The sequence below is a fragment of the Elgaria multicarinata genome, chromosome 4, assembly GCF_023053635.1.
Source record: "Elgaria multicarinata webbii isolate HBS135686 ecotype San Diego chromosome 4, rElgMul1.1.pri, whole genome shotgun sequence".
NCBI classification, from domain to species: domain Eukaryota; kingdom Metazoa; phylum Chordata; class Lepidosauria; order Squamata; family Anguidae; genus Elgaria; species Elgaria multicarinata.
Window position 1 is genome coordinate 50,224,319 of NC_086174.1, and position 18,179 is coordinate 50,242,497.

Consider the following 18,179-nt stretch of genomic DNA (forward strand, 5'->3'; position numbering starts at 1 on the left):
ATTATAGCACAGTGCAATCACTAAATTATGGATTATCGTTGCTTTGGTTTGAGCCCTTTTGAGTACAGATTTATAGCCATCTCATAAAATATTTACTCTGACAAAGCTTGTTTAAATCCCAGAGTTGAAATAAAAAATATTTATCCTTTTATTCTAGTGTAATGTTTTTAAAAACAAAGTTTGTGTTCATGCAAGTTACTATGAGACAGACCACAAAAGCTTCCAAAGGAGCTGTTCAACACTATAGTAAATCACCGCAGAAACTGGGTTAAAACAGAATTCATCAGCTCCTAACATCTTGCATCAACATCTTCTACTGTTGTTAATTTTGGATGTCCCCATTTTCCTTACTGATCAGGTCCAAACCCAGCTGGAAGACATCAGTTTCAATCTTTCCTGGCTTTGATTTTACTTTTTTTACTGACATAACATCAATGTGATAAAATATGGCCTTTTCTCTCCACCCACAGAATTAAAGCACTTGCAAAAGTCCTTCATTAGCTCACATTGAGGCTACAGCAACAAATCTTCTCTCTGAAATTGGCACGTTCCATTTAACCTCACTAATCAGAGTATTGCCACCAAAATAACTTCCCTAATCCATCATTTTAAGCATAAACCAACCCACAAATTTTGAATATTTACTAAAGCTGTTTCTTTGTTTCTGATTTAAAATGGATCTACTTGATTTTACATCGAAGAACTGTCATATAGCAATTCCAAGTGTACCTAGGGATACGCACAGAAATAATGTGTAAACTTGGAGATGCCACTATTTGATCTTTTCCTGCAGTGCCCAGAAATCTTGATGTTGCCTTCATGGTACTTAATGGATCAATTCCCACATCACAAAATGTAAGATAAATAAGGATTCCATTCAGTACTAGCTAGGCACACGGTTGAATAAACAGGCATAGATCAGATCCATGTAAACCAAGCAAGCAGGTCAACCCTGGCAAGTCCAGGAAGCAAAGAGAGGTCCAGGAGGAACAGAGAGTAAGACTGGAACAAATAACAGAAGAAAGAGATAGCAATGTTTGGTAGGAAAACAAAGACTTGATTTGCTGTTGACAGAGGATGCAAGCAGAAAGAGTAAGGTATAGGTGCAAGATTGGGTAGCAATTAATCATACAGAAGGGTGATTGAACAATTCACAAATTATCACATGATAGTGATAATTGCAATTCTTAAAGGAACAAGACTGTTCTCACAATATGTTTTTACACACACACACACACCATTTGCAAATGGACATTTCTGCTCCATTTAAGGACTGTAAATGATAGCTTTGCACTTTGCTGCTTAGTTAGGCCCAAAGTGATTCAAATCAGATGTCTAAGGCAAAGATCAAAAGAAGAAGACTTCCAACCTAGTCATGTATTTACAAATCACAGCTGTATCTCGTGTGCTTACTCTAGAAGCATTAGCACATGAGATTACTCTTCGCCCAAACTTACCAGCTGCAAGCAATAAAGCCATCCTACAATGCTGGCAACTACTCTAGACCATAACACTTCTCACAGAACATGCCAATCCAAAGGCAAAATAAGGGAGAAAATGTGGAGTGGGGAAAGGGAGAGAAATAATAAAATAGAGCAGATACCATAATCATTAGGTGAAAAAGACAAGAGAACTACCAAGCAATCAAGCAGCACTGAAGACTAAAAGAGAATAAGACAATACAAAAACCAATAAACAGTGAATAATGAACCAGTTCACACTCCAAGTTCTGAAAGAATGATCACATATAAACTAAGCCCACATGCCTCTTAGAATTCTGAAAAAGGAAGCAATGTTCCACCTACCAGGAGTTTCTGCATCCTATATCAGCTTTCTCCAATGTCCTCCAGATGTGTTGGGCTGCAACTCCCATCATAGAATCATAGAATCGCAGAGTTGGAAGGGGCCTACAAGGCCATCGAGTCCAACCCCCTGCTCAATGCAGGAATCCACCCTAAAGCATCCCTGACAGATGGTTGTCCAGCTGCCTCTTGAATGCCTCTAGTGTGGGAGAGCCCACAACCTCCCTAGGTAACTAATTCCAGCTTCGCACTGCTCTAACAGTCAGGAAGTTTTTCCTGATGTCCAGCCGGAATCTGGCTTCCTTTAACTTGAGCCCGTTATTCCGTGTCCTGCACTCTGGGAGGATCAGCTGGGAATGATGGGAGTTGCAATCCAACACATCTGGAGAGGAAGGACACTTTACACCTTTTTTCCTGTGTTCCCAATGAAGAGGGAGAGTATCTGCTGCATTTGTGAACAGCCCAGAGAGCTTCGGCTATTGGGCGGTATAGAAATGCAATAATAAATAAATAAATAAATTCTCACAAACACGAATCACTCCTTATCAGAAAGAAGGAATCACTGCCAGAGGCAGTTTATATGATAATATTCTACTTCTCCGCTGCTAGGAAATCCTCCCAACATTTCACCAAATGGCCTAAACTTTTCACCCACTACAATCAACTCCTCTCAGCAGTTGTATCCCATACACATCATAAGCAGCTTGATTGAAGAAGCCCTTCCACATGGCAGACTGCATGGCTTCATAGGCTGAGCACCAGTCTCTTGTAAGGAGTTCCACTTGTGGAGAAGCTAGACAGAATCGCCACAAGCTATTCTGTTCCCTAGGACATGGACATGTATCAGATACTTTCCTCTTCAGGGCAATTTGCTCACAACTGTCAGTGTGGCTGTGCTTTCCTCTTGAAGGCAGCTTTAATATAATTTCTAGTGTTAAATATTTTAACCAAAATCAGTTCATTCAGTTCATGGCAAACTGTGTTAACGTGCATGAGAGAGAGAGAGAGAGAGAGAGAGAGAGAGAGAGAGAGAGAGAGAGAGAGAGAGAGAGAATGTATTAATGCTAAAGGATCTGGAAAAGAAACATACCTGTCAAATCAATCTGTAACTTGGTTATGTCTTTAGCTGCAAGGAAGTGTTCTTTGGCTTTTCTGTATTCATAATAATTCAAAAATATGTAAGCACTCTCTAGATGGAACTGAACAGCAAGATGCCAGCATTCATCATCAGTGAACAAAGTTTCAATTTCAAACACTGCAAAACAAAAACGAGAACAGAAGAGATTAAGTAACAGAGTGAAGAGGAACTATAACAAGAAGCAGAGAAATACACACTGGATTGTGTCATGAGTGGCAAATCCAACATCAGATTTAAAGTGGCTCCATTATTCTTGGGTTTTCATGCATAAGTTTTAAAGAATCTCTTATATAGTAAGCAAATTTCAGAAGAACTGAAAACATTTTTGAAAAACTTCCTCTTGGGAATCTAGCATATAGACATCTTAAAGCAGGAAAAAAATTGCTTTAATCAAACACAATACATAGGGAAGAATGGGGCTGTTTGCATGACAAAACAGCTCACAGTGATGCTATGGTGCATGTGGTGCTTCCGTTTTGAATATGCAACACCTGTTCAGTTATTGTTATGTCATGCTAACTCAACAAGCATTAGTTACGCAAGGGTAAAATAACCCTCGCATAACCCATGGTCTGATTTAGGTTGTTTAAACCCTCACCTAACTCACACTTGCTGGATTCGCATGACATGACAATCCCTGAGGGGGAGCTGGATATACAACCTGGCATCCGATAACAATACGCAGCATGTAGTCCAAATCTTGTTAGTGTCATCAAAGAGAGCAGGATTCTGCTCTCACAACACAATTTTATCGTTCTCTACTCTGCAGCCCCTGGAAAATCCACTCCAGAGTACATTTTGAAGGTGCAGGGGCACTGGGGAATCATCCCTCTCCTGGTTTCACTGATGGAAGTAGGCTCATCAGTAGAAGAACTTAAATGGATTTCTCCCACATAGACACCAACCCACCTAGATGTCTTTCACCAAGTGTTTTTTTTAAGTATTCTGAAGGATGTTATACAGTTACTCTAAATAAATCAATAAAGAAAAAGAGAAGGCAAGGCAGCAGAGAAAAATGGCCTTCTCTTACCACATTTGAGAGCCAAACCCCTATTCTGACAGGCCTATGCAGTGGAATTTTAGGATGTTTTTAAGATGTTTTAAAATGTATATTATGTTTTTAATTCAGTTTTATGTATTTTATACTTATTGTTGTTCCCTGCCTCGATCCAAACGGAGAGGTGGATAAGAAATACATTAATTATTATTATTATTATTATTAGGTTGTTGTTCTTTTTGCAGCCACCTTGTAAATTGTTATCTGGCTATTAGAGGTCATGTGTAGGCCACATCCCCTGATCATTTGGCCGTGATAATAAGACTAACTAGAATTCAAAAATAATGTTTGAAGCTGGGTTTGTTTGTTTTTACAGATTTAAAGCCAATCATGAATAGCATTTCATTTCATAGCTGCTACTGTATTGCATTTCAATTTACGTATTCTGAGAAGAGTGGGATATATATTAAATAACAATATAAGTAATAATACACCAAGTTAATGTTTAACTGGAGGGGAGACGAGGGGGGATTTGTAGGGAAGGATCACCTACATCCAAAAGCTCAACCCTAATCAAAATGACTGGGGAAACATGCCTGCACAAGGCCAAACAGCACTAGCTTTGAAAAGTAAGTATTTTAATACCTTAACTTTCTTTATACTAAATTCCTTCTTCTGAGTCTACATGAAAACAGGTACACTGGGAACAGGATTTTAGGAATTGTGTATCACATGGGAGGCTACAGTACTTAAAAATATTAAGCATCCAGTCAGGACCTCTGTTGTAAAGTTTGTGTTTCTAAAAAAAAATACAAAAAATAAAATACTGGCTCATATTGAATGTAGTTCTTTTAAAAAGTTTCAAAACAATTTACTAGAGTGGTTTAATCACATGCATATATACGTTCTGAAAAAAATGGTTTCCCAGAACAAAAGCCTTTCACTTTTGAAAGGTTCAAAACTCTCATAAGCATCTGCTCAAGGTTGCAGACAAGATAAACCAGTAATATAATCCTACTACAATCACAGAATAATAAGTATGCAATGATGCTCTATTTTTATACCTTTCTCAAATACAAAGGGGAGTTAAATATTTATATATTTGGCATCCAAACCTGGTTGTGTATATATATTTAAAAAATACTGCTCTGCACTTACGAATTGGATGATAGATTTACTTAAGATTTTCTATTTAAGAAACTGGCTGAGTTCCATGGTACATTTTAAAACTGAAAGTTACAAGATACTAGTAATAGCAGAATGATGTAATTTCTATAAAAAGATGCTTAGCATATCTGCCAAGTATAATTTATTTTCACATACTGCTTTTAAGTATGAGAAATCTTGGTATCAAACCAAACTGAGTTTTCATATGAAGCTAATTAATCTTATCTTCTAATTTGTCTTCACAATCAGCATTAACCGTATCCTATTTTAGAACAGAGGTTATTGTTTAAGTCCCAAATTGTGTACGCTTTCTTGTCCCACTAATATCAGCAACTGAGATCACATTACTTGGCTGTTATCCAAAAAGCAAAGACAGACACATTAAACAGAAAAGTCATCTTGTTTATTACCCCAAAAGCATGAAAAAGTTACAACACTCAGAAAATTTTTCTAGAAATTCTTTACAGCTGGTCAAATTAGTAACTGTTAAACTAACTAGACGGTACAGTTTTCACATTTTCTCAGTTGTTAATATTGGTTTAAGTCAACTGATACTATTGAAACTGAGATACTAGTGGGCAGCTATTTGTATGTGATTACCTTTTAAGGAGCTTGTTACATGGGGTTGTGTCCAAGAAGCTTGATTAATCGTTTAATTTGTTTTTAGCTGTGTATATTTATTGTTTTATATCCTAAAAGACTTAAGCATCCTACAGCTTAGGTGTTCCTAACAGTTCAGAAGTTTGTAGCTCCATTTGTTACCCAAAAAAGTAAAAAAATTGAAAATTCAATTCAATTTGTAATAATTATTTGAATACACTGTACTTTTAATATACCAAATGTAATAATTTTATGCCAAACCAACTTGGACATAATTACATTTTATGTTCCTAAAGTAACAAAGTCACTTTCAATCTGTAAAATGTGCTAATATTGCATTATTTCAATTTCTCCCCCAAAACCCTGTTGTTTTTTTCTGAAAAACATTTTGAAAAATTTACATCTCTAGTTCTGTCAGATTAGGAAAAAAAATCCTAAAAACTGTTCATAGAGGTCTGTTTATGAAGTGGCTTTCTGGTTTAAGCAATCAAACACACAAATAATCCTCATTATCTGCCAATTTTAAATATACCTTGTTGTATACAGGCCTGTGCTACAGCAAACAGTTCAGGCGATCTTTCTTCTAACAACTGCTGGTGAATGTTCACACATCGCAAAGTCCACCAAGGCAATGTCTAAAAATGAGAATGAACCATTTTGGAAGCATTAAATCCACTTGCTTTCAAACCGTCTTGTTTGATTTGGTTGTTACACATTCACGGTAGATGCAACTCCTCAACTAAAGGTGAACCTTCTTAAGCGTGAGAACATTTGACCAAGAGCACATAACTATATCCGTTCCCCAATTCCTGTAGGTTCTCTTTGATTACAGAACCTACAAATATCTAGACAGGGAACTGTACTGGAAGAGGAGAAGCGCTATAGTTCAATGGTAAATAAAACGCACACACAAAAGGTCCCAGTATCAATCCCTTTCCTTTCCTATGACCACCTAGTCCAAGAAAGTTATTCCACATCCATCCCTTATCTTGGGCCTCCAGTCACAGCAAATAGGAGAAATGAGATCCTTCTGCTTATAAATGCATTAACAGTTTCACCTGTTCCATGGGAGCATTTCTATTCTAGATGCAGTGTAATGAATCTTCTGTCCAATAGCTTGAATCTGCTGTCTAATAGCTTGTTTTTTATTTTATGTAAGTCACACTTGATATATGAAAAACTAAGTATTTGTGAATGTTCTAAAGAGATTTGAATCACTAAAAAACTTTAAAGTTTATTTTTACTAGGGTTGATGTGGAAATGTTTCTTCCTCTTGTATTGCAAGCTTTTGGCTACAAAACATTGCCTTTGAACCCATGAAGTTTGTCATGAACTGCATGGTGGCAAAATGGCACTCACTTCTAACATGTTATAAAGTCTTGTGAAATGCTAAAGAAAGTGTCAAAATGTAAGAGTTGACCTCTCTATCAAGGTCTCCTGTATATGTACCTTATTTTATTCAGCTTGATAGCATAAGTCATATTTCATTGTGTCCCGTGCGAGACAATTCAATATCCGTCTTGACAGGTGTTTCTAGAACAGCTTTAATAAACTGCATGTGACTGTTCCTTGAGATATTTTTGCCCTCAAATTGTGGAGTCTCTTAACACAGTTTGAAGCATACTACAGTCATGTTATAACATAATTGCTTTACACTTAGCAGAAGCAGCAAAGTTGGGGGTTGACTTATAAAGCCATCAGATAACTAAATTACCCATTATGTGCTTAAAGTTGTTCTGCTTCTTTGTAAGAACTTCTGACATCTGATTTCAGTGGCACACAGTAGAATTACAACAAATGACCTGGGGAGAAACTGTTTTCAGGAGTGTCTGTATTTATTAAGGTTTGACAGGTTTTGGAAAACAAGTTTCCTTCCTCATGGGTATTCAGGAACCTACAAAATTAAACTGCTTAAGTCTTTTATTACAGAATCAATGCTAGAGCTTAGGAGTTTGATTTTGCAGGTTACTCAATGCCCTTGAGGAAGGAAACTTGTTTCCCAGAATGCATTGGGCCTTAATAAATTTGGACGCTTCTGAGAACTGTTTCTCCCCTGGTCATTTGCTGCATTCTGTGCCTTTCCTTGGTGATCTAATGGATTTGCAAATATTCTGACAACTATACATGTCCACAGTCGTTTCTACAGGCCATCTGTTTACATCCAATAGACATACCCTTGTTAATGTCATTCCTTTCGTTACTCTTTCCACTATAGTGTTAGCAGCAAACAGAAAAAGGAGTTTCAATGTTGGGCATGCAGGGCTTGAACCAGGATCCCTCACAGTACTCAGCCACAACCCACAAAGCTAGGTAGGCTCAGGAATGGTAGATGGACAGAGCCCTCTTCAGGCACTAAGGAAAAGCACAGACTAAATAATCTCTAAGCTGATTGGCCACAGAGCAGAAGTACTGCAGGCTGGCCACATAAAATGTCACAGCTCCCTGGGATATGAGTAGTTCAGAGGATGTGACTAGACACCAAGAACAGCAGCATGCAAGTCCATAGGAAGCCAGCCCCTACCAAACCTGGGAGAGAAAGCCCAGGAGCAAACTGATGAAGTTCTGAGTCACACATGAGAATGCAGACCACCACCAACTGCCTCAGGAAGAACTAGTAAAGGAGCCTTTTGGTTGAGCAGGGCCTAAGCATTTCTTTGCATTCCTGCTCTTTTCTGCCCTTCTGGCACCTTCTCAGCTCCCTCATCCTAGACTTCTCACTCTATTGCTACAGTGTGGCTTCTAGCCACACAGTTTGAGTCCTGTTTACTTGTGGACCTACGTACGACAGAGTCTTGTATCCAATCACTTCCTTGGAACTGTTCACATTCTAGCAATTCTGAGCTCGTCATGTAAAAATAAAAAGATTGGCGAAAGAAGAGAAAGGGTGACTGAAGAAACACACACACTGCAAATAACAAAAATGAATATTCTGAACCAACTGAAAGCTGGAAAGAAGAAAGTATTTCATATTGTTTTTCTTTACCTGAATAGCTTCTAGCTTATGTCTTGATTTCACAAGCACTGCTCTAGCTAACATCAGCAAGAAAGAATGGGAAGTCAGGCTGTAGACTGATTCACCATCTAGAACCAGTGTGGTCAGGACAGCTGTAGATAAAGCAGTGGGCTGGAAAGAGCAAGCAAGAAACTCATTTTAAGCATCTTTAATATTATTTTACAAGACTTAACAAAATATGCACGCTCAACACACTAGTTTATATAAACTTTATTGCCATTCTCCTCCTCTGAAAATAGTTGCATGGGGATGAGAGGGAAAGAGAGAGAGTAAAGAGCCAAAAAGAAAAAAAAGAGGAACCAGAGAAAAAAGAGAGAAGACCTAGAGAAAGGGGGGTGGGAAGAAGGAACAGAAAGAAAAGGAAAAAAGAGCAGCAAAAATAAAGAGAGTAATGAAGAACAGCCAGAGAGACAATAGAAAGGAAGAGGGAAAACAAAAAAGGAGCCAGAGAGAGAGAGAGAGATGAGGAAAGAGAGGAGACAGAGAACAAGAGAAAGAAAGGAAGGGGAGCCAGAGAGTCAGAACGAATGAAAGAAAGAGGAGTTAGACAAAGAGAAGAAATTAAAGAGGAGAGATAAAGAGGCTCAGTTCAGACAACACATTAGTCAACGCAGTGTGAAAACTTCCCTCAAATGGTTGGGTTTTTAGGGGTACGCCTCACACAACATGTTCTAACTACACTGTTGTGTGACTGTGGGCTACCATGGAGTTGAGTAAGTCAACATGACATTTGATTGACAGTTCCTCCGCCCTCTCTTCTCCCCTGGTCCTCCTGATGGTATCCCACCAGCTATTGCTGCAAAAAAACAATCTTGGTGGCTCTCCTAGAGTGGCACTCCCTCATTTTGCTGCTCTTGCCAGAGAACTCTGTAGCCAGTGGGAAAAGTCGACTCAACGCAATGGAAAACTTCATGGAGCTCGCAACATAATCGTTGTGTAGGAACTTTCCTATGCACAGCATTGGTATTCTGCATAGAGTGTTTTCCAAAAAAAACCTCTACCGTTGTGTGGAGTTTTCCTGCCAGACAACACTTTTCTCAAAGGTGGTGTAAAACCCCCACTGTGGAGTTCTAAAACCACCGTTGAGAAATGTGTTGTCTGAACTGAGCCAGAGAAGGAAGAGGAGACAGATGCAAGAAAGGAAACAAGGAAGAGGAGCCAGCAAGAGAGAGAGAAAGCCAATTTGGATGGCTTTAAAAGGGGGTTGGATAAATTCCTGGAGGAGAAGGCTACTAGCCCTGATGGTTGTGTGCTATATATGTCCTGCTTTGTTGGTCCCTGGTTGACAGCTGGTTGGCCACTCTGTGAACAGAGTGCTGGACTAGATGGACCCTTGGTCTGATCCAGCAGGCCACTTCTTATGTTCTTAAATAGAAAAAGAGGAACCAGAGAGAGAAAGATTAGGAGCCAGAGGGGGAGGGAGGGAGAGAGAGAGAGAGAGGTGAGCCAGGGAGAGAAAGAGAAGGAAAGATAGAAAAGAGCCACAGAGAGAAGCCAGAATGGGTAACACACAGAGGGTTGAGATTCATGCACACTAACACAAGTAAGGAGGCACTTCTAACATTTTTTTGATTGGCTGTCCCAGCCCCCTACAGCAGTCAATTTGTGGTGGTGCACAGGGTACTTTTTCAAAATGCCAAATGTGCCCACATGCCCCAAAATGTTGCAGACCCCTGCTATATATGGACTGACAAAGTAACTGACTAGATTCGCCCATATTTATCAGGAAGAATGCTTATCACAGTTTCATTATCTTTCTTTACAGCTCCTGAAATGACATCACTCTCCAAACAGTGCATTCAGTCACTCCGATCCTAAAGACTAGTTAGGATAATACAAGTTAACACTAGTCCAATAGAAAGTTACAGTGCAAGTGAGAATTAGTAGAAAAAAGCAAAATAAACTGCCCTTATTTAAGAGTAGAACCTTTTTAACACATAAGCAAACTAGAATGAGATGTAATAGCCAAGATATGCCCAAAGTGTCTAATATTATTAGAATATACTTTTTTGCTTTCTCTTCTTTTCTTGTTACAGCCCCCTATAATCCTTCACAACAGGGTAGGATGAAAACCTTAATGGCCACAAACCAAAAATGTAAGAACTGAAAACAGGATGGAAAACTGTTTAACTTCGACTGCATACTATCCACTCTTAATAAAATAATGTATAGTGGAATGGTGTTTCCAAAGGTCAGAAGAGTTTAGCAAGCATCACATTGTGAAGAGTCTGGCTGAGTCAGACACCAGCTTGCCCGATTTCTAGTACTAGGGAAGGCATTTTTTTTTCCAATCAGTAACTGTATCACTTGGGGGGAAGGGGAAGTACCTCATTGTATTGTTGTAGAAATTCTGATGGTAGAAAGTCCTGAGCTTGTAAGTCAACAGGAGGTCCAGTCCAGTTGCTCTGAACAAACAACTGCAAGCTCCCCACACCAAGCAGAAACACCACACTTTGTCTGCAAGACACAATAAGCAAATCTTGTTGTTTAAGAGATTACATGTAAGCCGGTCTGAGGAGCAGAATAAAAAAAACTTCAAATAAATAAATAAATCTATTTTTATTAACACTGTTGTATGGGTACAAATGAATACTAGATAGAAATCCACTCCTTGTATAGAAGTCTTTAATTTAAGAGATGGAAAGCCCAAATGATTGAGCAGAGAGTATAAGTCCCTGCTCTGAGAGTATGAAGAAATATTCCATCTATTACTCTTCAAGGAAACCTGTAACAGTTTGCCCTTCTAAAGCAGTGGTTCCCAATTAGCTAAGTATTGCGGACCCCTTGTTTTTCAAATGCCAAGCCATGGACTTTTGAAAATTTTGTTATCTCTATGGTAGTTACCTGAAGAAACCAATTTTTTGGAGAAAATAAGGGGTAGCCCCTAATAAGCAAAAGATTTTAGGTATACTAAAAAACAGACCATAAAATTTGTGATATTACCATGCAAAAATGACAATGATTTAGTTAGGAATATAAAGCTGAATTTAATTTTACTAACGACTAGTTCACAATTGAACAAATTGTGACCTGTTGAGCAGCTACTAAACCTAAATGTGATGGGAGAAATCATGCCTCTTTTTGTCCCAAACAATCCCTTCCACATCCGGTTCAATTTTTCCTACTTTTAATCTCAAATCTGGATCAACATCAAGCTGAATTCTATGCTTGTTCTTCATATAACAAAATGCTGAAAATGTTTGTTCACAAAGATATGTGGAACAAAAGAACTAGAAGTTTCAAAGCTTTTTCACCCTAACTTCTTATAATCAGGAAAAGTCTTCACCCAGAATTGGTCTAGTCTATATTCTTTGAAAAATGATTTCAATGAACCATCACAAGTCACGTCAGCAGGTGCATCTTGCTCTCCGCAGATAAGAGTTGTTAGTTGTACATCACCACATTCAAAAGTATTCCTTATCCATGAGCTTTCAGGATTAGGTGCAGAGAAGTAATCTCTGAAGCTAGTCGCTAAATCATGCAGGTGCTTTCGCGCATGATGTCACCGTCAAAGCAAACGGAGCACGGGAGACGGCGTAATTTCTTTTATTAAAATGCGGACCTTGCAGAAGTAATATGTGAATGGTGCCACAGACCCCCTGGGTGGGTTACGCAGACCCCCTGGGGTCCGTAGACCACCAATTGGGAACCACTGTTCTAAGGTACTTCAAGTCAAGATTAATTGACCTCACACTGACTCTCAGATAGGTTTGGAAAACATCTAGATGTCTTGTCATTCCGATCTTAGTGTGATTTGGAAAATCCCCCTGCCTTTATTCGGAGCCAGCAGAAAGGCAGGAAACTTTCGTCAGAGAAATTGGAATTGGAATAAAAATGATTTTTTAAAAAGAATAATAATGAAAGATAAAATGAACAAAATGTTATGGGGATATTAAAGCACACAAATACAATAAAAGAATTTGATAAAATAATAGTTAACAAGAACACATATTTCATCCAGAATCTTGATTTTATAAATAGATACGTAAATGTATGCAAGTTTAACTGATTAACTCATTAACAAGTTCTGGTGATTAACAATGCAATTCAATGCATATCTACTCAAGAGTAAATCTCATTGGCCTGGTTCAGTCATCTGGAAATTTTTGAATTGAGTTTTCCCCTGGGAAAATTTCCAATGTCCTAAATAGAGAGCATGATCTGATTCAGCATGTTTTTTTGATTTACATTTAGTAAACAAGAGGCAGTATCATTCTGGTAGCAGATATGAGAGCACGCTAGCAGAAACTATGCACAAGAGGAGAATTCAACCAAAGTTACATTTGTGCAAGCGCTGTTGTGCGTTACGCTTGCACAACTGGTTCCACATTATGCTTGCACAACCACTTGCTCAAGTGTAATGCACATCTGCTTGTGCAACTGAAAGATTTGGCAGAGCTCTGTTAGCACTATTCATGTGTGTGGAATGACACTGTCATGCCCCCTCTGGAGGGATCTTCCAGTGTGTGTTTACAGAGCAAAGAGCAGGACCTAGCTGGAGCAGAACGGATACTGCCCATTACTATAAAAGTACTCCATATTAATTTTATGGCCCGATAGCTGTAAGTGCATCCATTTGGTCATTGTGGGAACAGAATGCTGGACTATGTAGGCCTTTTGTCAGATCCGGAATGACTCTTATGTTCTTATCTGAACTGAAGTATTTAATTAGGAAAAAATTAAATGCAGCACATTTAAAAACAAATAAATCGACAATCCAAATTAAAGTTTTAAAAATCTGGGCTTTTTAATGTCTTTTTCAATCATTAATTTTTATCCATTCTGCAATTCTCTTTCTGTCTTACCTGACTCATCTGCCTTGCTTCGCCCAGCTTCGCCATGACATGAGCACAGAAAACAACAATCCTATCCAGCCTGCCTCTTTGCACTTTAGTTAGAAAAAGAAACTGAAAGTCTAGAACTTTCAAGAAACAAACGCTGGTAGTTAGGACAGAGAAATTCTCATGAAATGAATGCTTAACTGGTAGATAATTAAGAGAGTAATCCTACAACCTTGTGAGGGGGACTCCAAGATCCAATCCCCCTGCCCACCACAGCCAACACAGAAAGAACCATGTCACTTTATTTTGAGGTAGCAAAACAGTGATGTCAGGTGGCTTTGGGAAGGGTGGAAAGGGGGTATTCCAGTGGGTGCAGAGGGGAGAGGCTGGAATTCGCTATACCCTGTGTTCCCTCAGCCCACAACAATCTCTCTAGATGGGCTCAGAGATTCAACTAGAGGGGGGGGGGGGAATAAAAAAATGTACCGAGGGGGTGAAATCTGCTTCTGTCATTCCAGGAGAGCATTCAACACTTGCAAGCCTCTAAAGGGGTGTGTCCTAAAGGGGTGTAAGTGTGAAAGAGCCACTAATTCATATTCATGAGACTGTAAGTATAGGTTCAGCCTGTTTATATTTAATTGTACTGTTATTTTTAAATAGAAATTTAATATGTTATTTATGATTATTTTGAAAAAAATAAAATCCAATTTAAATAGCTGTTTGTTTTTTTAAAAAAGTAACTGTTTTTCTTCATCTTGCTTTTTACAGATAATCACCTGAAAAACACTGTGTGAATTCCAAATGTATCCTCCTGTTGATGGAATGGTATCCACCGGTAGAGCAGACTTGCCCTCCCAACTGTAGCACCTTTCAAAAATGCTCTGAAGCGCTGAGGGACCTCTTGGAACAGATTTGGGGCACACAGAGGGGCAACACCTTTAAAAACCTCTCACAACAGGCAGGGAATAATGCAGGTGCATGAGTAGAAGTTGTTTCCAGGTCTCTTTGGACCCAATCTTTGTAAATGATTTATTACAAAATACAGAAAATGATAGAATAGTTAATTTTGTTTTGTTTTGAATCCTCATGTCTACATGAAGAGACTACAAAACTAACTTTTACAAACCATTTCTTGTGGGTTTCGCTCCATTGGTAAGTGGCTTTCCTCTATTTTCTAAAAAGGACTTTTATCTCAATCAATCAAATTTTATTTGCACCAAGCCATCGGCCATTGCAATTTAGAACAATTATCTCATAGTATATTTTGATCTGTCTCATCTCTTTTCACATTTCTTATTTTCCTTTCTTCTGATTTCATTCTCAGACTATGTTTATGCCTCTCTCAAAGTCAGCTGGGAAGTTTTTATTAAGTGTGTGACACAACCTTATATGAATGTTCTCAGCAATTATATGAAGAGCAATGCAAGAACAGTTTGCCTCGTCATCAAACTGGTAGTAGTTGAAACTTCAAAAAACAACACCCAACTATGTATACACATATATCTTTGTAAGACTGCAGCCAGAGAAAGAGAAAAATAAAGCAATTCAGTTTTGGTTTGGAATATTTTCATGTGTCCTCCTATGTTGTGGACCGCCAGGAACTAGTCAATCAACAGTAGTCCCACTAAAAACAAGGTTGAAAAACTACCACACAAGTACAAAAGGCTCAAGAGGAACCCATTAGAAAATGATGTAGACACAAATACAAAGTATCTCATATTTAAATCCCACAGTTAACCTAAGGTTGATATCTAAAATGTCTAGGATTTCTACATATATGTTAAAGGATTATTTAAGTCCTTAATCCTGTTAAGACACTGACTAGATATGTCTACAAACCTCAGGTTGTATCAATGTTAACCTAATTAATCCCATCCATTTCAATGGGTCTACTCTAAGTAGGACTAACATTGAATAGAATTCCTCTTCTGACACTTCTCCAATGGTTTTGTCATCTGTTAAAACAAAAAAAAGTCCCCCAGGCATCTGTCCATTGGTGGCAACTCCTAAGTGTGCATGGTAGCAGTTTTATTCATCCTTTGAAGCAAACTCTTCATCACAATGCAAAGGAAGAGCAGAGAAAGTCTGAATTATGGGATAGCTTGAGCTACTCCCACAATACAGTTCAAGCCAGTGAACAGAAGGGCAACCGAGTATTGTAAAATGAATGGGATAGTGCAAGTGCAAAATCCAAACACTACTCTACCCAGATACTTCCTGAGATAATTTCAAAAATGTGCACTGGGATTTCATTCAAAATAGCTTTAAAAAATAATCAAGCAAAACCTTGCTATTGGTTTCTAAATTGTCAAGTAATACATGAGAAAAATAAAAGTTTCTTTTCCAAATAAAGCTATTTTACCTTTCTATAGAATCAATATCCGCAGAAGAACAGTCCAAATAAACCTGAATCTGCTTTTCTAAATAGCTATCAAGGGCTTCTTCTGCTCTTGCAGGTCTTGTGAATACATGCTGGACTGCTTTACTTAATAAGATGGCCTCATAATTCCCTTCCAACAGCAACTGCAACAAGGATCCACTTTCTAAAATAAAATTAAAAATGTGTGTGAAATTCTTAAGAGCATCCTATGCTTGACATAGTTATTTGACATTAACAAAAAAAATGAATGTTATGTGCTTTTCAAGAATGCCCATTGGCATTTACTATATCAAAACAGCATTTATACTCTTATGATGTGCTTATTGCATAAGTTCTAAAAAGATGGAAATTAGTATTAAGGAACAGTAATCCATTGGTATTGAGGATCTGGCTTCAAATCAAATGAACATTATAACATCTCATTTGTTCAAACATCATTGTGAGATAGTTTCAATGTCTTTTTTAAAACTCGCATAACTTGTTCTACACATCACATATATTATCAAGCACAGCAAGTGGTTCATCAGCTAATATTTTGAGAATTACTTTCTCATCTGTACGTTGGCCAGAGCTGTCAATCGAAGAAAACATACAGTATGTTAGAAATGCAACCTGATACCTATCATCACCTTTACAGAACTCAACTAGGGTAATCTAAGTTAGGATACTGTAAATTGGCTGTAGTCAAAAGGATACTTCAAAGCCATTTGTCATGTTGGTGCTTACAGTGTGCTACAGCTGTGATTAATAGGTTCAGAGCAATCAAGACAATTCTGAATCAAAAACAGGTTCTGTAATTAAATCAGGGTGGGGAACAGAATCACTAAAGACTTGTGCAAACAAGAAGCTTCCCACCACTATATCCGAGACAGTAAGCAGCATTAAATGCTTAATAATAACAGGGAGCAAAATTTCGACCAATCAGCTGCGAAAAGTGTTATAATACCTCAGGGACATTCTGTGCCATAACAAGTGACAATCTTATCAATCACTGAGGCTTTGATACATAAAGTTTCCAGGAAGTGGGGCGGGGAGGAAAACGCAGTACTGACACCCCCTGGTTGGTTCGGACTAGGATCGCCTACCAGTAACCATGGAAAGGATGTTTGCAACGTCGTAAACTGAGAAAACACGAACTGCCTGTCTCACAGGCGTTATGTTTTTCACCAATCCATCCCCTTATCCGTCTCCCCCCATTACCCCGGTTCACCACTGAAAGCTGCATAGTTCTGCAAGCTCTCGTCCACCACTAAACCCTCCGCAACTCATGGAGAGGAGGCTGTCAGGGATGCAACAACTTCCCTGCAAGAAATCCACACCAACGTCTGGGAGGCATATATCCTGAGCTAAAACAGACATCAGGAAAAGGAAACAGAGAAGGAAGAACGCCCTGCCATGTCTTGAGCTGGGCGATTCCCTCTATAGTCCGATCTGGCTCGGTCTTACCTGCAGCCGAAGCCGCCTCGTTCTGTTTCCACCGAGGCGACTCCGCTGCGCTGGGAAAGCCCCTCAGTAACACCCGCTCCAGCGCCCGCATCGTCTCGGCGCCCACGCTCCTTCAGGTCCAACCTCTTGGAAAAGGAGCAACGATCAAGAAGAAACCGTTTTCTCTCATGCGTGGCAAGAAGGCTGCCGAGCCTAACCCATGTGCAATCAGCGGCCTCTGGGAGCCGCCATGCCAGTCACGCGTGGCACCCTGGGAGAAAGGGAAGACGTTGACGCATGCGTAGCACCACCGTTTGAAGACCGGTGTTGGCGGAAGACTTCTTCTCGGGCCGCGTGAGGGATGCGCGTGAGCGGTCGCGTTTCACGTGGAAAAGAATGGTGGCGCTTGTCAGCTCGAGCCTGCGGCACGTGTTTCCTCCAAAGTTAACATTTCCCTTAGCGCGCGCGTGTTCTATTAGCGCGTGTGTGAGAGGGAGTATTCTCCCGCCCCGCTACGACGCCGCGGCGTCCAGGGGATACTTTAGGCTCAATCCTATGCGTCTAAACATGCATAGGATTGCGCCCTTAATAAGCCAAACTTTATTGGTTTTGTAGCAGTCCGGTTGGTATCAATTACCTTGAAGCCTCCAAGTCAGGGGTTGCATAGTGGTTGGCTTTCCAGTTGCATGTGTATGTGTACCCCTGCCGCTCCAACTATGCTTTGCTATCGCTTGTGTACCCTCGGATAAAAAAAAGACCAAAAATGACTCTTTCACACGATCAAAACCCTCTGAAGCTGTTTCAAAGATAGGTTTGTTGCAAATGAGGAATGCAGTATTATATAAAAATAAAACTTTTATTGCCTCAAACAAACAT

At 39.1% G+C, this 18,179-nt stretch overlaps 1 protein-coding gene across 2 annotated transcripts in view; it reads right to left on the reverse strand.

The window, feature by feature from the left end:
• The window catches only part of TTC27 (tetratricopeptide repeat domain 27), a 100,629-nt gene extending 83,058 nt beyond the window's left edge, over positions 1-17,571 (reverse strand). For both annotated transcript variants that reach the window (XM_063124256.1, XM_063124254.1), the window contains exons 1-6: positions 17,325-17,571; positions 15,861-16,041; positions 11,045-11,174; positions 8,688-8,828; positions 6,237-6,339; positions 2,893-3,057 (exon numbers count right to left, since the gene is read on the reverse strand). In XM_063124256.1, the coding sequence (XP_062980326.1) occupies positions 2,893-3,057; positions 6,237-6,339; positions 8,688-8,828; positions 11,045-11,174; positions 15,861-16,041; positions 17,325-17,415 (811 nt within the window). In that variant the 5' untranslated portion in view covers positions 17,416-17,571. The remainder of the gene's footprint in view (positions 1-2,892; positions 3,058-6,236; positions 6,340-8,687; positions 8,829-11,044; positions 11,175-15,860; positions 16,042-17,324) is intronic.
• Positions 17,572-18,179: the final 608 nt, after the last annotated feature.